Source organism: Histoplasma capsulatum, genomic scaffold (genome assembly GCF_000149585.1).
Source record: "Histoplasma capsulatum NAm1 scaffold_3 genomic scaffold, whole genome shotgun sequence".
Taxonomy (NCBI): domain Eukaryota; kingdom Fungi; phylum Ascomycota; class Eurotiomycetes; order Onygenales; family Ajellomycetaceae; genus Histoplasma; species Histoplasma mississippiense.
The window spans coordinates 1,021,299-1,043,394 of NW_001813980.1; the positions used below are offsets into that span (position 1 = coordinate 1,021,299).

Here is a 22,096-nt window from a genome sequence, read left to right on the forward strand (position 1 = left end):
AGCTACGCCTCCTAGTATGGAAGGTCACATAGACATGGACATTGGATATACGATCTGTCCAACCGGGTTAAGCTGTTTCATTTTCAGCGTAGGACCTCCTCTCCTCGCTACGTTCATTTGCATCAGCAGACTGCTGCACTGATCAGGCATCTGATTTTTGCCAGAGTGAGAATTTGCTTCACTTCCAAGGTTGAGTCCAAATCGACGTGTATTTTTTCTTTAACTTTTTCCTTCTTCTACTTCTTCTAACAAAATAAATAAAGGGGGACAACGGAATTTTATCTATATTCAAATAAACGTATGTCCAAAGCACAAACTTTTTAAAGCACTCTCTCCTTCTCTCTCTCTCTCTCTCTCTTTTAAATTACAGAAACTAACTCTTAAATAATAATACACAAATCCAAACAACACCGAGCAAAACACGCAAGGAAACGGCTAAAACAACAAAGCTTATTCTTTCAGAGTGCCAAAGAATTCTTCAAGAGTACTTGCAAAGAATTGCTCTTCAAAAGTTGCGCCGAAACTGGATTGGGACGCGAACAAGACCATGTCAGCAGCCGTACACACATTCCATGACCATCAAAATTACGGATATTATGATGATAGTTCGACCCGAGGAGGTCTAGGGAGAAAAAGGGAGATGGCGGGACATAACATACCCAAAACACTGTACTCCTGCTATCAACGCCTGGCTCAACTGCTGCAGTCCTTCTCGGTTGAGCTTATGGAATAGTGGATGTTGTTTGATCCGCATCCACATCTCAACCGGGGTGAGCTCGCCGTCCAGGTGGAGGGCCGAAGACAACTCGAGTAGCCTGTCGAGTTCGCTTGCGGGGATCTGCCACGAGGTGCAGTCGTCTAGCACCGTGGGAGCTTGGGTAAGAAGAGGTGCTAGTGCAGTGAAAGCGTGTCCATTCGGCTCTTCGGCGTCTTGAAGTTGATGTACATGGTATATACAACATCGTTCCATGCTACGAAGTGTTAGTTTAGGTGCGCGCGTTAGCTGACCGGGGCTCAAGATGGTTTTTTTTTTATTTATTTATTTTGAATGTTGAAGGGGGATGTGAAAAAAAGAAAAGAAAAGAAAAGAAAACAAGGGACTTGAGCAAGGAAGCAGGACGTACAATAGCACGAAATCCACGCCAACCTGGGTCGTATCGAGACCATATGGATGGCCAGATCCAGGGATTGGCTGCTGAGATGGACCCGGAGAAGCGAGCTGGGTTGACTCTCCAGAGCTGGGAAGCCCACCACGCTTCTCATAGTTGATGACCGAAAGCACCGGCTTATCCGCCGGCGGCTTGTCAGGGATGCCGAATCCGACCGGGAAGACTGGCTCCATAGGCGAATCACCGAGAGACACTTGAAGCCGTTGTCCGAACCCACGACTGCCGATGACGGAGACAGTGGCCATGGGTTTACTGTACGGTTGCCGATCTTCTGAACTGGGATTGATGCTGGTACTTGGAAGCGGTAAACCGTGCTCCTGCACGATATCCCTCAGGATGGTGTTCTCCTCAGCTACCTGATGCGTCTCGGATTGGAGAGATGATGATTCATCCCGAAGCCGGTGAAGCTGGTGCTCAAGGGACTTTATATATTGCTCCTTCCGTTCTCGATGATTGCTGGGAGTGTGTATTATTGTCAGCCGGCCTGGTGTTTTAACCCTGTGGGGTATATCGAGGTATATATGTATATGGATCGATGCACGTATCACCTATCACATGGGACAGGGGTATGTATGCAGGGAGGGATAAGGGAACTTGCCGTTGCGCCCTTCTGACTTGTTCGCGTCTTCGAGCGTAGGCGGACTGGGACGTATCAGGTGCGGTACCTTCCTCTAGTCCTATAGTTCAGTAGATAGTCGAAACTATAATTTCGGGAAGAAAAGTCGAAGAGAGAGAAGGGGAAAAAAAAAAAAAAAAAATCAGAGGGAAAAGAACAACGAATTTGCAGATGCAGATGGGAGAGACAAAACTCTGGCCACTCAGAGAATTCCCACTGCTGTTGTATGATGGAGGAAGAAGACAAAGCGCTCCAAGTTATGCATATCTGAAGGCAACGGACACAGACGCACGCATAGATATAGAGTAATGTAGAATATATGCATTCGGTATGGTCAATCCTCTTGGTGGGGAATGTGGTATGGAATCAAAAGCAGGATTTCTCATCATGGACTCCGCTTTAGAATAAGCCGAGGATGCTCATCATCGCACTACAGCCACCAGATGCAACTCGAGGGCGCAACTCGAGGCCAGCGACATGGATTGAGGACAGTGCGCAGTTGGACAAGAGGGGGCCAATACCAACTATTCGGGGGCAGAAAAGAAAAGAAACCTTATAAAAGTAAAATGCCACACAAACCAGCAGATCAAATGATTTTATTTATTTTTTTTTTATTATTATTGTATATACATCTGGTGTATTCCTTTGTCTAGTACGGAGTACTCACCTTCAGCATCTCCAGATTCCTTCTTCGAGATATGGAGCTTTTCCTTGGCCTTTCTCCACAGCGACTCGGCCGTGTCGCTGCTGGAGGTTCGCAGCAAGGCCGCTGGTTTCTGCAGGGAGTGCGACATGAAGAATGACAAATCTTACCTCCTCCTCAGTAATTCAAAGAGGGCTGCGATGGATATATCATGGGACGCAACGTGGCAGGGCAGGTTTAGGCTGATGATAGAGGAGGACTTTGCCACCAGTGGCCCAATGAGGGACGGCGCAAGGGAAAACTTGGTTTTGGGCCCCGGGTTAATTCCAAATCGTCTCGAGGTCTAAATGTCTTAGCTCGGGCTTCCCGCGGATCCTTCGACAAACCCATGGTTCCCGAATCCCGACACAGGAAGCAGAGCTCAGGCGTGGACTCTGTGAGACGATTGGGGGGGGCGCTTATAGATAAAAAATACTACTAATATCCCGGATATTGCCCGAAAGTGGGAGAGTCTGAAAGCTTCCAAGTGGGGATTTCAGGGAGGATTAATCATATTGTTTTTGATCGGTCTAGATGGGAGTCGAGAGGGGGCGCATTTTCTGTTGTACAGCAGGAGGGGAATTTTGAAGAAAGAAATCGAAATTAAAACCACAGGTCTATAGAAGAGCACCCAATAGAAACACAGGATGAAACAGGAACGAAAAAGAAGGAACCCCATAAAAGAAAAAAAAAAAAAAAAAAAAAAAAAAAAAAAAAAAATTCCCCAGATAAGACTCCAGACACATGTTTGGGCATTTTGCTAGCCCCGCTTCCCATTTTGTTCCCACAAGAATATACACATATCTTTGTAAAAAAAAGTTCACAAAACTAACCCCAATGGCTGTTGTCCGGGCAAATTTCTCACTCTATTCCTCCAAGACACGCGTGACAAGGCCGGTCGCGACAGTGCGGCCTCCCTCACGGATGTTGAATCGCTGGCCGGCTTCAGCAGCCACGGGGCGGTGTGTCTGGAGGATCATCTCGACGTTGTCACCAGGCATAACGAGTTTGCTTTCATCTGCTCCACTAGGGAAGCTGAAATGGGCGGCTTCGTCTGTAATCAAAGAGGTTAGTTAATTTCGTGAATCAGGCAAGTTGAAAAGGAAAAAAAAAAAAAAAAAAAAAAAAAAAAAAAAAAAAAAGAGAGAGAGAGAGAGAGAGAGAGAGGAAAAGGAAAAAAAGAAAGAATTATGAAAAGGGGCTCCAGTTTAACATACCAGCTGTGCGGATGAACATTTGAGGACGATAGTTCTGGCCGAATCCGGTTCGGCGACCACCCTCAGCTTCGGTCAGGACATACATCGACACCAAGAACTTGTCGTGGGCCTTGACGCTGCCAGGAACGGCAACTACCATACCACGGCGGATATCTTCACGCTTGATACCACGCAATAAAAGACCGGAGTTGTCCCCAGCTCTAGACTCGTCACAGGATTTCTTGAAAGTTTCGATATCAGTTACCTTCGTCCTGATGGGGGTGGAGCCGCCCCCAATTAGCTCGACTTCTGAATCCTTCTTGAGGACTCCGCGCTCAACACGGCCGGAGGCAACGGTTCCACGGCCGGAGATAGAGAATACTTCTTCAACGGACATCAAGAAAGGTTTTTCGGTATCACGTTGTGGTGTGGGGATCCAAGTATCAACAGCCTCCAGCAATTCATCAATTTTCTTCTCTCCCAACTCAGGCTCACGGCCTTCCATGGCGCAAAGGGCAGAACCAAAGATGATGGGTGTCTCTTCACCCTCGAATCCGTAGGTGTTTAAGAGCTCTCTCATTTCTAACTCGACAAGCTCCAACATCTCCTTGTCCTCAAGGGCGTCGACTTTGTTCACGAAAACGACGATCTTTTGGACACCGACCTGTCGGGCAAGGAGCAAATGCTCACGTGTTTGAGGCCTAATAGATACGTTTCCGAATATTAGTATCATCATGCTCTCAGAAACAAGGGGGCCTAAAAAGCATAAAACCTTCAGCACTCTCTCGCGGCGTCTTACATTTGGCCGTCAGCAGCAGCAACAACGACAATAGCACCATCCATGTTTGCGGCACCCGTAATCATGTTCTTGATGTAATCAGCATGGCCAGGACAGTCGACGTGCGCGTAATGTCTTTTGTCGGTCGAATACTCAATATGGGAGGTAGAAATTGTAATTCCACGCTTCCGCTCCTCAGGCGCTCTGTCAATAGCTCCATATTCCAGGAAGCTTGCCAGCCCTTTCTCGGCTTGGCGTTTGGTAATAGCAGCGGTCAAAGTAGTCTTTTACATTAAATATTAAAAGTCAGTTAGAAACAGGACATAATCGCCCAAGAAATTTAGGAAATGAAGAGAAATCTAACCTTTCCATGATCGACGTGGCCGATGGTACCTAAAAACAATATTCTAAGACAATGATACATGCAATGATAAACATCAAAAATAGACGAGATTCAACTCACCGACGTTAACGTGAGGCTTCGATCTCTCAAAAACTGTTGCCATTCCTCTGAAGGCTGTCCGGTCTTGGAGAAGGGCATGGCGGATTGGGTTGACACCTCTAGGTCTTTGCAGAGCGAATCTGCCAGTCCGCAGCAGGGCACTAACAGATCTGGAAATATTAGCCATCTTGACAGTCCTTGGCAATCCTTCAATGGGGCGAGTTGGTGGAATTGACAAGAGTCGATGGATGCAAATTGATTTGGCCTTGATCGAGATATATTTTCCCTCGTCCTAAAAGTTGGCGGCCAAAAGTTTTTCGGGAGGTGCTTAGTCATCGATCGTGCTTGGCTTCGAAGTTCCCCGATTGAAGAAGTGCTCAGAAGCCTCATACTATACAAAGCCAGAAAGAGGAGATGGAGCATCTCATCGTGTATAGAATTTCTATGATATCTCGTATAGAGCTTCTATGTATAGGTTCATCATTTGAAGGATAGCGCTGTCCGAATAGTTGAGCGTGTTGATTCGGGGCAGTTCTTCTTTGGCATCTATCATACTATTATTTACTGTACAGTGCAATTAATCAGGTCCGGCTGCTCTTGGTCATATCCATGGATACCTCTTTCAGGCCTGCAATATAATATATAATACAAGTTCCCCCTTCGCAAGCACGTCATGGCCGCTTCGACTTTTCAGCATATATAGTAAGTCGTCCCAACAATGTCCCTTCCATTTTCTTAGTCTCCACAGCACCCATCTCCGCAATCTGTTCTTTTATCGTTTTAACAAGCTCTCGCGCTTTCTCTGGGGCAGGTAGTTTCTTCTTCCTCTTATCCTTCTGCAACAATATGAATTCCACTTTCTTCCCTTTCTCGAAATAGCTCTCCACCATTTTCATTCGATGTGTGAGGTCATGGCCATCAATACCCCAGTTCAACTCGACCTGCTTTAGCGAATGGCTGGGGTCCTTGGGCGCTTTCGATTTCGCCTGTAGTTTTTGCTGCAATTGCCCCTTGCTTGTGATTTTACAAATAGCGGGGCGTTCGGCGGTTTCGGGAGCAACCTGGAGAAGAACGTTTACGTAGCGATCAAAGGTGTGTAATGCAGCACCTAACGGTATTGGGTCGCCAAGTGATCCGTCCTCGTTCACTATCTGTACCCTCCGTGCGGGAATCGCTTCGTCCTTTATGAGACCATTGTGGTCTTTGCCGTCCTTGGCATCCTTCTGTGGCCCGTATGTCCGCTGGAGATTTGCTGGACGGGGTTGCGGTCGACGTATCGTCTGGGGTTCCGCGCGGGGAGCCAAAGGCTGGTGCTGTCGAACGGGTTGGAAACGATAACATCTTGTCTGTTGCTCAGCGAACCGGATGCCTTGGGAATCTGCTGATGGTAGGAATATTTGGCGGAGCGTTTGCGTGGTTTTGACGAGGCTGCGGACACAATTCGCGGTTGCTGCCATGACTTGTAGATGCTACATGTACCTTTGATAGAAAAAGTTGGGCGAAGGCGACTTCGAGCCTGTAGCATATTTAAGTTAATAGTTATCAGCAGCACACGGGCCACAAGGAACGCAAAACAGACAAAACACCAGCCTACCTTGCAGAGCTGCTAGCTACTCCAAAGCAAAAGGTGTTTAAATCATGCCAGAAGCTGAAAGATCGGATGGCCCTGTCAATGACACTGACTTCAAGAAATTTTGGTTAGCCACACCTTTGGCTAAATATGTAACTGCGCCACATATTTCTAAAAAATTCCGGTGAACTTAACTTGGCAACATCTTGACAGTTTTCTTCTCCTTTTTCAACTCCTTTATCGCCCAAGTCCATGTGCTTCACGCCAACCACTGTTTGGAGCTCATTCGTTTAGCCCAACAGTATTCTAATGTGGTGTGCTTGCGATTAACTAGGATCTATGATCTCCTTGAAGGCTTGAATAGTCTCTCGCCCCTTCGTTTGCCGTGGCTTGCCTCCGCATGCATCAAACTGCGATTTCCCTTGTTACGGTCCCTTTCTTCGCGTGCTAGTTAGTATCTACATTCTCTCGATGTCAACTGGTGTACACGCTCGTGCCCGCGTCGGAATCTGGTCATATTTTCCCTTTGGCTCGAGCCCTAGGCGTCGATCCACTTCCCTTCCAGCGAAGGCCACCCGTGATCAATTTGAAAAACCAGGGAGGCATTCTGGAGATCCTCACCGCAGCTCCAAGAAATTTGGTTTTGGGGACACGTTCACAGTTGCCACGATGACACAAAGTCAGAGAACGAGATATATTAAGACCGGGGGGATAATTGCTGTTCTATTACTGTTCCTCTACGTACTGCTTCCTGGCGGTCAACCTTCCCCGAGCTCAATCAAAACCCCCGTGTCCAACTCAAAGTGTACAAAACCATATGACTCCACGAAGCCCTTGATCCAATACGCGTTGATGATCGATGCTGGAAGCACTGGCTCCCGAATCCACGTTTACCGTTTCAACAATTGTGGGCCTACGCCGGAACTCGAACATGAGGATTTCAAGATGACAGAGAAGAAGAAGGGTGGTGCTGGACTCAGCTCCTACGCTGATGATCCAGAGGCGGCCGCAAGGAGCTTGGATCCTTTGATGGAGGTTGCCCTGAAGTCGGTTCCTAAAGAATACCAGTCCTGCTCTCCAGTCGCAGTAAAGGCCACGGCCGGCTTGAGATTCCTGGGTCCAGAGACTAGCGATAAAATTTTGGATGCGGTGAGGAACCGCTTGGAAACCGTATATCCATTCCCTGTCGTCTCAAAGGAAAATGGTGGTGTTGAAATCATGGATGGCAAATATGAAGGGGTGTATGCCTGGATCACCACCAATTACCTGCTTGGAAATATCGGTACCAAGGAGCGCACACCTACAGCCGCAGTTTTCGATCTTGGAGGAGGCTCAACACAAATTGTTTTTGAACCAACCTTCAAAAGTGCAGGTGGATTAACGGAGAAACTGGCTGAAGGTGACCATAAATTTTCTTTGGATTTTGGAGGTCGACACTTTGACCTTTACCAGCACTCGCACCTTGGCTACGGGCTCATGAAAGCAAGAGATGCCATCCACAGAGCGATTGTGGAGGCCAAACACGAGTCTAGCCCAACCGACCAATCGTGGCTCTCCAAGACATTGGTCAATCCATGCCTGAGCGCTGGAACGTCGCTCACAGTGAATGTAACAATGGGGAATGGACATCCACTTGGTGAGGTTGTCGAAATCAAGATGATCGGTCCGAAAGACATATCCTCCGCAGCTCAATGCCGAGGAATCGCAGACAAAATCCTCAAGAAGGATGCAGATTGCAAGTTGGCACCGTGTTCCTTTAACGGCGCTCATCAACCACCGCTCCAGAAGACCTTTGCCAATGAAGACCTGTTCATCATGTCGTATTTCTACGACCGCACAGCTCCGCTCGGAATGCCGGAATCGTTTACTCTTCGAGACTTACAGGATTTGACTGCCGCAGTCTGCGCAGGTCAAAGTAACTGGGGTGTTTTCGAAGGGATTGGGGATGCTATCAATGAACTCCAGGAACGCCCGGAGCACTGTTTGGACCTTTCCTTTATGTTATCTCTCTTACATACCGGCTACGATCTCCCTCTGAATCGGCAAGTTAAAATTGCGAAAAAAATCAACGGCAACGAACTTGGATGGTGTTTAGGTGCGAGGTAAGCAATCTTGTGTAATATTCCTTCTATCCATGTTTACTGGAAAAAATGTAAGTTAACACAATCCAATAGTTTACCTCTTCTGAACAAGGTATCAGGCTGGCAATGCCGTGTCAAACAGGTCTCATAAACCGACATCTGATAGATACAGATTTTTTTAACGTGATTCTAATAATGAACGTTGCACTTTTCTCCCTCCTCCCCTTCTTTTGCAATTATCATTTTCTCTTTTGCGCTGGCTCGGGAAATGAGTTCATGCATGATATTTTTGTGTACTTGGGACTGTTTGCCCGGCTCCGAGCTTCCGTTTTTTAATCCCGCTTCTCTTTGTATTTGAATATTTTCTCTTTTTTTCTTCCTTTTCACCTTCGAACCGATTCACTTTCTTCTTCTGCGTTGTTTTTTCCCCAGCCGCATATTTATACGTCGAATGTACAATTATTTGCACAGAATTTTGGTCGTTTTGGGATGCCCGTCCGATATATATTTCTGTTCTTATAAGGTGGCGTAATTTTTCCTTACTCCAGCTAACAATACATTGAATTCGTCAATTGCTGATAAACCTTTCTTTCATTGACCCATCTAGGGCAGTGTCGTCGATGTTTTTTTGGCCATGTGTTGTTGAACTGGTATTCTAGATTAACCTGGAACTCGATGGGCTCCACATATATTATTCAAAAGGAGCTGCCAACTTCCACGAGAAGGACCCATGGCGGATTCGATCTCTGATCGTGTTGCACAACAAGACAAACTCAGGAGAAGCTGGCATCCATCCGACCAGGCAACGGCCACCGTCAGATAATATTCTAAGTGGTGGGGGGTGGGAGTTGGAACTGCTTCTTGAACATCAAAGCCCAGCTAGCGGAAACCAAACCACCCAAGCCCCCAAAATAGCTTGCTGCACCGGCCGCAAAATATCGGCGTTGTTGTTATTTGTTCTTCATATTTTTTTCTAAGGCTAATGCAGTCAGAGACGGCGACAGCCTTCACCTCACTAGCCTATCCTTATGTTCAGTTATTTTCTCTTACATTTCTCTATTCATAACCAAGTCATCCTTGATGAAGAGACTTCACTATATTATTCTGGATCTAGCCCTCAAGAGCGTCCTTGCCCCACAATTACTCATGCAATACTAAGCAGTCCCTTGTCACTTGAACTAGATGTGTAAGAATTACAACATCTTACCTTCTTGTCTCAACAGTGGTGGCCCCAACACCAAGTGCCTACTGGAGAAATCATTCCATGAATAGCGCCTACCACTACGCCCATGTAAACCCAAAAAATATCGGCGTGTGATACAGGCATCCAAGGCAGCTTTTTAAACCATTAGTTAACATATTTCACTGCGACCTTGGGCCGCACCAATGACCTTGACTCAATTAGTATGTGATATGACACTCCTATTATGGACTTATGCCTCAGCCATCAACTCGCTCATACTTGAAAAGAAGAAGAAACAATGACTGAAGCGGTCAAAACAGATTGATTTTCACTCATGATCACTGAATATCTAGATATGTGAACGTATGAAGGTCCAAGCCGCACCATCCTAATTGGTGCTCACCACATCAGGCTATATCAGGGTCGTGGTGAATTATTTACGTGATCGTTTACGAGACGGCACATTCTTTAGACAACCCAGCACAGTGGGAACAAAACGGCCGAGAAAATGCGGGGAGACGATGTTTCAACAAGTTTCCAGCACCATTGGCTCAGCCGGGGTGAAAAGAAATTCCTCCACTTGGGAAACAGAAAGATCTCACACATGCGCCTCGTGATGTACACAGGATTGGAAAACGGCCTATGGACATGAAGCGATGGTGGGATGTCTCCGTTCAACCGGATATATTATATATATATATATATATATATATACGTTCGAGCAACTGTGATTTCCAATATGTGTATCATACTTCTCTTTGCTAATCAAAACAAAAAGATCATCAACGAATCGATATACAGCATAGACATCCACAATGTGCGGCATTACGGCAAGTATTGCCCTGCCTCTAAGCCGTGGGTCAGGAACTGCTAGTGGTAGCACCCACCCCACTGTTGAGTCTCTGACTTGCAAACTTCAAGCATCGCTTGAGAAAATAAAACACCGTGGACCGGATGGCTCTGGCGTTTGGGTCAACGTGGATGGCAGCGTTGGACTTGGTCATTGCCGACTTTCCATCAACGACCTGACCCCCAGCGGCGCGCAACCGCTATCCAGCGATGATGGGCAAATCCACGCCATTGTCAACGGCGAGATCTACGACTTTGACCGTCTACGGGACATATGCGCCACAACTCACGGCTATAAATTCCATGGTCAAAGCGACAGCGAACTCGTCCTAGCTCTCTACAAAATCTACGGCTGTCCGGAGTTTTTCAAACACCTACGGGGTGAATTTGCATTTGTGCTCTACGACAGCCGCGAGGGATGCGAAAAGGTGATTGCTGTGAGAGATAGGTTTGGAATTAAACCACTGTATTGGATGACTGTTGGTGATAGAATACTGCTGGCAGCGGAGTCAAAAGCGTTCTTGCCGTTAGGCTGGAAGCCCGAATGGGATGTTGCGTCCATTGTCGAGAGCGGTTGGAGTGTTGACGACAGAACATATTTCAAAGGTGTCAAAAAGGTACCACCGGGACATTGGCTTGAAATATCCAAAACGGGGGTTGAAATACATCAATACTGGGATTCAGCCTATGTAGACAAGGTAAAGAACCATTCCTGATTGAAATGGCCAATTATGAAGCTCACAACAGCATAGACCAAACCTGACGCGCGGAGCATTGATGAAATGGTAATTCAAGTCCGCGAGCGGCTGGTTGAGGCGGTCCGGCTGCGACTTCGCGCGGACGTTCCTGTTGGCGTATATCTATCAGGCGGTATCGACTCTTCTTCTATTGCAGGAATCGCAACGCATCTTGCGAAACAAGACCAGGTCAAAATCGGCAGCCAAGCAGCAACGAGAGTGGCGTGCTTTAGCGTGGAGTTTCCAAAAAAGTCGGGCTATGATGAGTCGGGTACGTTGACCCCGTTCGAACAATAAAAGTTTATGACCGATGATTGACACCACATTTCTACAGATGTCGCTGATCGGACAGCCAAATGGTTGGGGGTTGAATCTATTAAGAAGGTCGCTGACGAAGCCACCCTAGCGGAAAACTTTACTGACGCGGCATACCATTGTGAACACCACAACAGCGATCTCAACTTTGTCGCGAAGTTTGCATTATCGTCGCTTCCACAGGAGAATGGGGTCAAGGTTGTCCTCACAGGTGAGGGGGCTGACGAACACTTCGCGGGATACACCTACTTTCCGCAGGACCTCCTGCTGGAACCGGACCAAACTCAACCAGACTCAGTACTCTCATCGGGTGAGCTCCACCAGCAGCTGCAAAAGAAAGTCTTTGACGAGATAAACGCTATTTTCCGCATGTTTGGGGTCCCCATTCACGGAGGAAACGGAGATGATGAATTTCTTTCCGACGCCAACGGCTGCACAATGCCTAGGATAATATCGATGATGGCACAACCATCCGCAGAGATTTACTCATCATGGACACGCGACGGTAACCATGCGTACGATATCAGGAAGACGGTAATGGCATCGCATTCACGTGAAGTCCGGGCCAAGATGCGCTCAACATGGCATCCGCTGCACACATCCCTTTACATGTGGAATAAAAGCGGCCTACCCAATATTATCATCCCAGGTTTGGGAGACCGCGTCGAAATGGCCCACAGTGTTGAGGGACGCACACCATTCCTGGATCATATCCTCACTGAGTACGTGGACGGTCTTCCCCCAAGTGTCAAAATCGCCTATACCCCCAAACAAGCGACGGCGGCTCTCCAGAACGGCGAACTTTGGGACCATGCCGGTTCGGTCCTGCAATCAATGACAGAGAAATGGATCTTGCGTGAGGCGGTTCGGCCGTACATTACGGACGAGGTATACCGAATGAAGAAACGACCGTTTATGGCGCCTGTAACCTGGCCCAAAAAGGGGCCCCTGCACTGCTTATTTGAAAAGCTATTGACTCGTGATGCTGTTGAAAACCTGGGCTTTGTCGATTACAGTGTAGTCGAACGGGCCCTAGGTCGAGCATTCGGTGATAACGCAGATAGAATGGCGTTCCGTACATTGGTGTGTGCTGGTTCGTGGGTTGCTCTTTCACAACGGCTGGGTGTCAAAAGGGCAGAGGAGGCGGATTATATTCGTTGAGGAGGAAAGTTGGGACCACATTCTATTTATTATTCCTACTATTTATCTAGTGAGCTAGTGGCAGTTTGATGGAATGAGAAGATTTCTGAGAGTGGTATGATCCGCCTGTTGGGACGAGTTACTACTGTGAAGCTTTGAGAGCCGGGAGGAGGGAGGAGGAAGCGCATGCGTTCCAGGGCTAGAATTTCTAAGCTTTATGAAGCTGGCCGAACCAAGAATTGGCTGTTATTGATAAACGATATCCAGGTGTTTGAAATGTTAAAATTCAGCTTGGAGCCGCCGCGGCCCATGGAAGACTGAAAAAGTGATACTTCGTTTGATCGTTAAAACACTGGGATGAAACCGTCGTTTGAAGGCAAAACACTTCGCTTCCATCAAATGCCCGCTCGTAAAGTTTGAATCAATAGGAGAATAATCTGGGACTACTTTTTTTTTTTTTTTTTTTTTTTTTTTTTTTTTTTTTTTAAATTTGGAAATTCACCATAATATCAAAGGTGATGATCCAATAAAGAACCGAGGACCGAGCAGAAAATATACCAGCCAAACAACGCCTCAAATTACCACTCCCTAGCCAATTCAAGAATGCATCGTTTTCTGCACCGGGCTCATATTTGCTCATCTGCTTGGGGACTCCACGGCCCGACCAGCGGACAGTGGGCGGTAATATTTAAGTATAGATAGATGTATGTATGTATGTATGTATGTATGTACGAGACTTTTCCATCAGTTCCAGCCAATAATCCCCTCGGCAACTCTCAGACCCGTCGCACTAACAATCGACATCCGCCGCCCTATCACGCCCGTTTCGCACGCATCAAGCCGCAACTTCCAGCATACTGAGCCAAGGTTATTCTGATCAGGTATCAGCTTCATGCTGGCTAGAGTGGTGGGCGAGATGTCTTCGAGATCCTCCCAGCGTGTGAGATTCTGGAGCGGGAAACGGTGGAGGGGAGGGACTCTGTCTCGGTGCTGCGAGGGTGTCAGGTCGCCGTCATGGCTGTGAAGGATCGCTGGCTGTTAGGTGCTGTAGCAGGCTGTAGGTTTCCCCCGGGGATGAACTCCTGCTGAAAACATACTGTATTTCAACCCAACAGTCCCGAAAGGCCTCTACGGGACAGGGTTGGGTCTGCTCTTGTTCTAATGGCCCGTTAGCTGGCCTTTTGATAGAGAAATGGATCCCCTCCGTTTCGGCAGAGTGATGTTCTTGAAGAGTGATCTGGTAGTCGACTGGAGCATTACTTTCTTCCGGGTTTACGGGACGAAGAAAGACCGTGGCTCCTCCTTTGCTGGTTCTAGCGGAAGAGCCGTTGCACATATCCTAATATGGGACCGTTTAATAGCCTCTGCTTTGCCGGAGTGTGCTTTGGGTACAGGGATGAGGATTCACTGCAAGAAAGGCCTTACATCCGTGATATTGGGAGTGCAGTTTCGTGTAGTTAAGTTGATTCCGGCGTTTGAATGGAAAAAGGTCATAAACCACATTCATACAACTATCCTGGGTATATAAATATATACTCCTGTATCAACCAGCTCAGGTTGTCCGCTTTGACCCCCCTTCCGTGGCCCTGGATATCCAAAGCGGTGTGCTATATATATCCTATATCTGGGGTCGTTTGAGCATATTCCTGAACTTTATCTGAAATCACTTACGCAAAGTGAGCAAATTATCTGCATTCTGACTGGAGAAACGCTCCGAACCGACTCCTGGCTCCATGAAGTATGTTTTCAACCACCAATGCTGAATAATATACAGAGTAGATAATTTCGTTTCAATCTCCCTTTTCTTAGAGGTGTCTATTATACACCATTTTTTAAGATATCTTCGTGCACACAAGCCACTTACCATCTTCTGCTCATTTGGTTCACGGTCTCTGCCCGCTCAGCCACCCCCGAGACAGCCATGGCCCAGAAGTACTTGCTCCCGCGCCTCCCTTATGCCTACAATGTAAGTGAGCGCTTTTGCCCCACCTCACCTCGTGTCTTCTGCGGCAGGGGCTAAATCGGGATATCAAACGCCTCCCTTTTCGATACAAGGCCCTCGAGCCGGTCATCTCCGCCCAAATCATGGAGCTTCACCACGCGAAGCATCATAACACCTATGTGACGAACCTCAACAAGGCGCTTCAGGACCGGGCGGCAGCGTTGAAGGCTGGAAATAAGGTTGATATTCAAGCGATAATCAATTTCAATGCCGGCGGACATATCAATCACACACTACTCTGGCAAAGCATGGCCCCCGCTAACGTCCCTGAATCCAAGGTTGAAGCCGCGCCGAGATTATGGGAGGCAATTCGTCAACAGTGGGGAGAGGATGCTGACGCATTCCGGAAGAAATTTAACGAGGCGTTATTGGGAATTCGTGGAAGTGGATGGGGTTGGTTGGTCCGTGAGGGAAATCAGGGGCCTCTGGCTATTGTAACCACCCATGATCAGGATATAGTTGCGAAGCACCAAGTGCCTATCTTTGCAGTAGACATGTGGGAGCATGCATATTATTTGCAGGTGAGACTGGATTTGGGCGTTATATTATCTATCCTCTTGTTATTGAAGTTTTGTTTCATTTCTAAAGCTGACATCAAATTTTTTCCGTGGTGATTTGCAGTACCTGAATGGGAAGGCCGCTTATGTTGAGAATATTTGGAATGTCATTAATTGGAAAGGAGCAGAGGAGCGATACCTTGGAGAGAGCACCGACAGCTTTGAGGACCTCAAGGCGTTAATGTAGCCGGTTCGATTGCCCATATAGAAAAATCGAACGAGAACATTTTCATGTCAATCACATTTCATATATTCAAGAAATCTCATGCCATGTATCATGTATGTCCAGTACATACATGAACGCACAATTGATATATAACTTGGCAGCTAAGAAAGACAAAACAAAGAATAGAGCTAGCGAAGATGCTCTGATAATACAAATGAAATTTTAATGCCGCACGCGAACACCTACTTGCGAAAGCAGGACAAGATCCGAACAGAGTTCACCGTAAATGGAATCACCGAACTAACAGAGTCTTAAGGCTTTCAGTTATGTAGCTTTTGATCTGCTGTGGATAATTGCTCAACTCCGCCCTCGTAGTCGAACTGGCGCTGGCTGCTGGCCTATCTGGCAAGCATGGCTAGAGCGCACACACCGCGCAGCAATGACGGACTCGCGAGTAAAAGGAGAGAGTTATAAGAGTGTTGTGGCTTATCGCTGTAAGCGCTCCCCAACCAGCACCGATGAAATAAGCTAATGTGCTTTGCAAGCTGCTTTAAAAATCTTGTGACTGGTAGCTTTCTATTTAAGTAGGGCTAGTCCTGGAAGCATCAAAGCCTAACTTCTGTCGATCCGCCAGCAGAGTAATAGGGGGTTAATTCCACCTGGTTCCTTTTGATTCAATTTATTTGTAAGTTGCCCCTGAATAACGACTATAGGATGAATGGTCGTTAACAGCTCGTCTCTTTTGCAATACAGTACGTCAAGCTGGGCATTCACCCTCCTTTTTGCGGCATGCGAAAATTTATTTTGATCCGATGGCGGTTTCCTCTGGTAATTGTAAGGGGAAGAAAATATATCCGTTTCGCCAAGCTTGTTTCATCAACTGGGAAGTTCGTCGGCCTGAGAGGGAACTTTATCTGTCTCCTGTTTGAAGGATGTTTACTTCTGTATTGGCTTGGTTAGACTTCGTTATTGAGGCAAAGGTAGGACCAGAACAGGGGACAGGGGCGGAGGAGTCGGCGCAGACAGAGAGACTTGAAAGAAAATGAAGAATAACCCGATGTATTCGAGGGAAATGAAGATATCAATGACAGTACTTCTCCATGATAGCTGTGAATGAGCTATCTTGCAGAAGTTGGGTAGCGGTTGGCCGCTTCTCGGGATGGTAACTGAATCCTTCAGTCATGATAGGAAGTATTTGTTGTCGTTCAATAGGGTCGGATTCGGGATGCGCGCGTGCTATGATTGCCGAAATTAGGAAATTAGGACGTGGCTTGGTATCAGGGCCATACCAACTATCGCGGGTCTGGTAGAGATAGAAGCCCTTCCACTCCTCAGGCAGATGACCACGTATTTCGACCATAATTGTCACTAGCCCGCCACCCCTCCAAATGGTGAAAGGGACAGAGCCAAGGTAGAGTTCCGCAAAAATGCACATGTAGCTCTACATGTCACAAGCAAAAAGGTAGGAGGCTTGCCATGAAGGCGATCTGGCGAGCAGGGCATTGAGAGTGGGTGGCCTTGTGATGTTGGTGGTAGTGGTGGTAGTAGTAGTGGCGGTAGTGTAGTTGAATCACCGAGTTTGTATGTGAGGCCAAAATCACCAAGATAGAAGGAATCTGCGCGTAGATTCTCGGGCACTATTAATGGCTTAACCAACTCTCCTGGTTTCCAAAGTCCTGCATCATGTAGGATGGCTCACTTGAGCGGCCGACCGAGAAGCCTGTATATTATAACCGCCTAGAATCACACCACATGTAGTTATGATCGTTTAAGTATGTAAAGTATGTCAGTACTGTTACAAAAGAGGTGGCACGCAGGAGTTACACACCGCGATGAACGATTCCACCCTTGTGTAGGCTTCCCAAGGCCTCAAGCAGCTGGTGAGAAGCAAACATGCGAGTGGACATTGACTACCGCTTGACATATAAACCCTCAAGCTGTGGTCCCTCAAGAGGAAAAACAAGGACTCGATGGATCGATTAACTTCCAGGAAGGAAGAAGTTTGTCACAGACAGAAAAAGGCGGAGAGGTATCCTGCACACTCCCACGGATTTCATCTGCATACGATATTCATGTTGTGAGTCCCCCACAGCCATACATTGAGAGCCACATCCCTCTTACTCTTGAAGATCATATGCCATCCAGACTGCGGACGAGCCTCCTTGGCCAAGTTTATGGTCTATATGATATCTTTGGTTGAGTACTTCCCCGATGCGAATTGGATAAAACACATGGGGAGTTTCTCTGATATTGTATTTCTCGCAAGGCTCAGCCAGTTCGTCAACATCATCCTCCTCCTCACGGTCGGTGTTTGCAAAATGGCCAAGATCAACGGTGTTGCTATCTTCGGGGTACTGGGACATCATCGTTGTTCTCGTTGCAACCGGCCCACCTCGCGTAAAAGACATAGCGGAAATGTCCATCTTAGATGTTGTGGAGGGAGCAGTATGAAGCATGTCGATGGGAAAAGCCCACCATATTAGTACCTCTTGTTGATCAAGACTCTGCTTTTGCTCTCTCATCACTCATTGGATGCTCATGCCTCCCGCTTAGCCTTGCTGGCTAGCACGCTGAACTCAAATTTCCAACATGCAAGCCTTCCTCGATTGTCTAGTGGTGATGATTTCCGCTTGTCATTCCGTCCAATAAGACTGACGTTCATTTTTAGGAGGGGCAAGCTTTGTGTAGAGACTAATTCAGAATTATGACTAGGCCAGACGACTGTCAAGACTGGAGCAATGCTCTGAAAGGTGCAATCTATTCAAGGGGCGCAGAATGAGATTTTTACAGTAAGTGGGACAAAATACATTGCCTTTATAGATAGGAGGATATGCCACCCACCTCATAAGAAGGTGGATTCCTAAAGAAAAACTCCCAAGAGACCGGCGAGCGCAGTGTCCAAGAAGCAATGAATTACCAAAGTATTAAATCGTGAAAATTTCCGTAATACATAAACAGAAAACAAGGGGTATAAAATAAATAAAACTTTTGCAGGTTGCAACACGATGCAAAAAAGAGAATAAATGTATGCAAAAATCGTAAGAGATGACATATTCCAGAACAAAAGCATACTAATATCAGAAGAGTTTTTTTGTGGAGGTGAAAGTGGGATAATTCATTCAAGGAGGAACCTCTTCAATGGTTGGTCGTTGATTTTCGGGTTTATTCCCCATGAGGACGTTCATTACACTCGTGTTCTGTTGTGGTTTTGGATGTGGCATGCTTGCGGATTGTGTACTTTCATCTTCATCGTATGATATGGTAGTTTCGTTGTATGTGTCGGCATCAGAGTCAGCGTCATGCCCTTGCTCTTCGAGCACACCGAGACCAAGGTTCTGAAATGGCATAAACTTGTTAGCTGCGCTCCGATAAAAGGCTCTACATTCGAATTCCCTATGGCTATGATGTGTCCTTGTAGAGGAAAGTAATACATATACAAAAAGAAAGAAAATGTACCATTTCAATGTATTGGCCATCTACTTCACTGTCGTCACTACAATCAAGCTCCACTCCAGCTGCATTCTCGGTAGCCATCTTCTTTTCTAAGACTTCGTTTGCGGCTTTCAGTTCAGGGAGGAAGGAAGCCAGTCGACTTCGCAGCGTGGAGCCATTCAATTGACGTATGGTGGGTTTGAAGAGAGGTGGTCGAGGTGCAACTGAAATGATGTCGCTAGCGCCAGATCTATCGGCGATGTCGCTGTCCTCTGGGTCCGACTCGCCGCCAGACGAGGACGATGATGAGGAAGGAGAAGACGAGGAAGAGCAGGCAGAAGACATAGGTGATTCGGATTCCCCGCTCGACGAAGTTTCGTCCTCAAATTGTTGGTTCGTGGGTGAGCGAGAACGATGGGATAGTGGTTGAGGCTCGACCGCATCGTTACCTTGGCTATCGCCCTTATCGCTGCAGTAGCCGGTGTCGCAATTTGAACTATCGCTCGGACAAGCTATAGTATCAGAACAACCCATGAGTTTGGATCTCTTTAGCTGGAACCTGGGCTGCGTGGTGGAATCATCATCATCCTCGAGGCACCTCTTCTCGATCGGTTGGGTGGCAAAGCCAGCCATGATTGGAATGACCTTGATTTTAAAGAATCATATTCTCAGACTTGCCTGAGTGGAGGGGGAGGTATCATTGATAGATTGAAGAGTGATGTTTTTGACTCTCGAGTCAAGCTTTCGAAGATTGGAAGGATAAAACGCACGTGCAACCCGATCCGAACCTGGAAATGTCAAAGCCCTAACCTTAATTATTATATTAACTTCCAAAAACTGCAAATTGTCAACATCTCACGGGTGAAATTAAAAATTGATCATATTTCTCGCCGATTTGCACTCGGCAGTGTGAGCTGGTTGTGAGGGCACGCTTGATCACGCATTATTTCCGTGCCTGCATATCACGTGGCACATTCCTCTCATCCATGGCGGCCTTCATGGCCTTCGCGGCCACGCCATGACGGATAGCTCTTGGGATGGATCAACCCAGGGTCAACGAAGATAGGTGCAAAAGCAATAATCTTAACAGTGCATCCGTGGAGTTGATCAGCCTGGCGTCCCTTTCTCTCTTGTGGCGTGAACGTCGTTTGTGGGGAATAAACATACCTACTTCACGGTATACCCAGAATCAACCACTTGCGCCCTCACCCAGCGCCCAGCCGCTACAATCTAAGAAAGGTACACCTTACCTGCCCTTGCCCTGTTCTCAAAATAACATATTCAATCCGGTCTTTAGATATACCTACTTTTTGGTTGGTTGGGGGATCATCACGGAACTGAATCAGAAACCTCTGTCAGGACACTCCTTTTGCTTTCGCAGTTCTACCTATTCTTTCATTACTTGCCCATTTTCGTTCGAATATGAGGTTGTCTCTTGTTGTCTCTTGGGGTGGATTACCCCCCAAAAGTAGACATCTCTCTTGTCCCTTATTGACACTGTTACCTCGTCTAAAGTTCAGTCACGAAGCTATGGACTCGAGGAAAATTGCATTTGCCCTGCGTTTCGTAGTCCTTGCCCCAAGGTTAAATTTTATTTACTCCACGACTTTATGCAATATATTTTGGTTTATTCCTATGCCTGGATGTAGTGCATTACTCTTTTTTCTTTCCAATTTGTTCGAACTTGACAATGGGCATGTTTCTCCGCGTTTCCTTTGATTGATCAAGTTTCATCATTTATCTGCCATTTCGCTGCTGTTCATGTTGATCCAGGATCATTATTTGGACTCTTTAGGAATTTACATTGACATTTTTTAGATTACAGCAACCTAGGACCAGATCTTTCCTTGCCTAGCTGGAGCAGTCCTCCATCTGCACGTTGATATTTCACTGCGTGTGGACAATATTGGGACAATATCGAGCTCTACCACTATTACATAAGAAGCGAAGAGCAAATTTTGTTTCGAGGGAGGAATCTCTACTCGGATTTTCCCTATTTACTGGAGACGTATCAAGTTGTCCTGGCCTTTGTGGTTAAAATACTTTAAATGGTTACCAGATAAAAGGTGCCGTTGCCCACCACACGTCATTATTGATTTTCTTATCACTTTTTTCTATAGCTAAGAGCCGAGCCTGATATCCCCGCCATAAGAGACAAATTGGACAATTAAAAGAAAAGAAAAGCCTTCTGCGATTGGTTTTTTTTTTTTTTCTTCCGAAAATGGACAACCCGAACGTTTTTAACACCGACCCAGAGCCGGCAGCAGAAAACGGAAGTGGATTGGTACCGGCCTCCCGAAGGACTCTCCACCAGAACATCCTAGGAAAACTGCGACCATTGCCTTTGCAATATCACTGGACAGTCTGGTACGAAAAGCATTCTGAGTCTGCAAATTACGACGAGAGGCTGTACATTCTTCACGAAGATGTTGCGGACATTGGAACATTCTACAGAGTCTACAATAATTACCCCTGGCACAAGATCAAGCTGCGGGACACTGTTCACATTTTCCGCAAGGGTACAAAGCCGGTGTGGGAAGACCCGGAGAACCAAAAGGGAGGGCGTTGGACGTTTCGCGTGCCAAAGGCGAAAAGCCAGGCTTTTTTTCATGAAGTTGCAATTCTCTGCATGGCCAATGAATTCCAGGCAGCCCTTGAAGCTGGTACGTTGAAGATATTGTCTCTCCTCCAATAATTTCCTTTCATTTCGATATTTACCTAAGCGTCTCAAAAGACGCACGAGGTCGCGAAGGAAAACAATCCAGGATAAAGAGAAGGAATCAAATATCCAAATCCTAACACAGTGCAGAGCACGACCATGTCCTCGGAGTGTCCACTTCAGTGCGCTTTAACTCGCATCTGATCTCCGTATGGAACAAGTTAGGCTCGAATCCGAAGGCGATCAAAGCTCTCGAAGATACCGTCTTAGAACGCCTTTCGCCGGAACTGCGTCCATCATCAACTCAATCGTATTTCTATAAACGCCATGACGAGTACGAAGGCTTCAAAGCTGCGGTAGAGGAGAATGCAGGCGCGACGAGCAGTGGCAAAGTGGAAAAGGTTCATGATACTATATCCCCATAAGATATCGCATTGACTCTCTACAATATGGGCTGGCCGAATACCCCGTGAGCGTGCAAAGTTGTAATACAAACGAGTCCGAGCTTGGTTCATTCTTTTC

The 22,096-nt window shown here is 46.8% G+C and overlaps 8 protein-coding genes across 8 annotated transcripts; 4 read left to right on the forward strand and 4 right to left on the reverse strand.

Annotated features, from left to right (window-relative positions):
- Positions 1-450: 450 nt before the first annotated feature.
- Positions 451-1,414, reverse strand: HCAG_03443 (predicted protein; the record flags this gene model as incomplete). Its single annotated transcript, XM_001541296.1, has 3 exons — positions 451-523; positions 660-971; positions 1,125-1,414. 3 exons carry the CDS (start codon positions 1,412-1,414, stop codon positions 451-453), a joined length of 675 nt encoding a protein of 224 aa, XP_001541346.1.
- Positions 1,415-3,333: 1,919 nt separating this feature from the next.
- On the reverse strand, positions 3,334-4,982 carry HCAG_03444 (elongation factor Tu; the record flags this gene model as incomplete). Its single annotated transcript, XM_001541297.1, has 4 exons — positions 3,334-3,521; positions 3,685-4,364; positions 4,463-4,725; positions 4,905-4,982. 4 exons carry the CDS (start codon positions 4,980-4,982, stop codon positions 3,334-3,336), a joined length of 1,209 nt encoding a protein of 402 aa, XP_001541347.1.
- Positions 4,983-5,554: 572 nt separating this feature from the next.
- Positions 5,555-6,340, reverse strand: HCAG_03445 (predicted protein; the record flags this gene model as incomplete). The annotated part of the gene is made up of 1 exon (XM_001541298.1): positions 5,555-6,340. One exon carries the CDS (start codon positions 6,338-6,340, stop codon positions 5,555-5,557), a length of 786 nt encoding a protein of 261 aa, XP_001541348.1.
- A 584-nt stretch (positions 6,341-6,924) lies between these two features.
- HCAG_03446 (guanosine-diphosphatase) lies at positions 6,925-8,685 on the forward strand (the record flags this gene model as incomplete). The annotated part of the gene is made up of 2 exons (XM_001541299.1): positions 6,925-8,555; positions 8,628-8,685. The coding sequence occupies 2 exons, from the start codon at positions 6,925-6,927 to the stop codon at positions 8,683-8,685; spliced, it is 1,689 nt and encodes a 562-aa protein (XP_001541349.1).
- Positions 8,686-10,225: 1,540 nt separating this feature from the next.
- Positions 10,226-12,779, forward strand: HCAG_03447 (predicted protein; the record flags this gene model as incomplete). The annotated part of the gene is made up of 4 exons (XM_001541300.1): positions 10,226-10,330; positions 10,524-11,264; positions 11,319-11,574; positions 11,638-12,779. 4 exons carry the CDS (start codon positions 10,226-10,228, stop codon positions 12,777-12,779), a joined length of 2,244 nt encoding a protein of 747 aa, XP_001541350.1.
- Positions 12,780-14,679: 1,900 nt separating this feature from the next.
- On the forward strand, positions 14,680-15,504 carry HCAG_03448 (superoxide dismutase, mitochondrial precursor; the record flags this gene model as incomplete). Its single annotated transcript, XM_001541301.1, has 3 exons — positions 14,680-14,724; positions 14,814-15,281; positions 15,349-15,504. 3 exons carry the CDS (start codon positions 14,680-14,682, stop codon positions 15,502-15,504), a joined length of 669 nt encoding a protein of 222 aa, XP_001541351.1.
- Positions 15,505-18,602: 3,098 nt separating this feature from the next.
- Positions 18,603-19,548, reverse strand: HCAG_03449 (predicted protein; the record flags this gene model as incomplete). The annotated part of the gene is made up of 2 exons (XM_001541302.1): positions 18,603-18,818; positions 18,940-19,548. The coding sequence occupies 2 exons, from the start codon at positions 19,546-19,548 to the stop codon at positions 18,603-18,605; spliced, it is 825 nt and encodes a 274-aa protein (XP_001541352.1).
- A 1,588-nt stretch (positions 19,549-21,136) lies between these two features.
- Positions 21,137-21,999, forward strand: HCAG_03450 (hypothetical protein; the record flags this gene model as incomplete). The annotated part of the gene is made up of 2 exons (XM_001541303.1): positions 21,137-21,578; positions 21,725-21,999. The coding sequence occupies 2 exons, from the start codon at positions 21,137-21,139 to the stop codon at positions 21,997-21,999; spliced, it is 717 nt and encodes a 238-aa protein (XP_001541353.1).
- Positions 22,000-22,096: the final 97 nt, after the last annotated feature.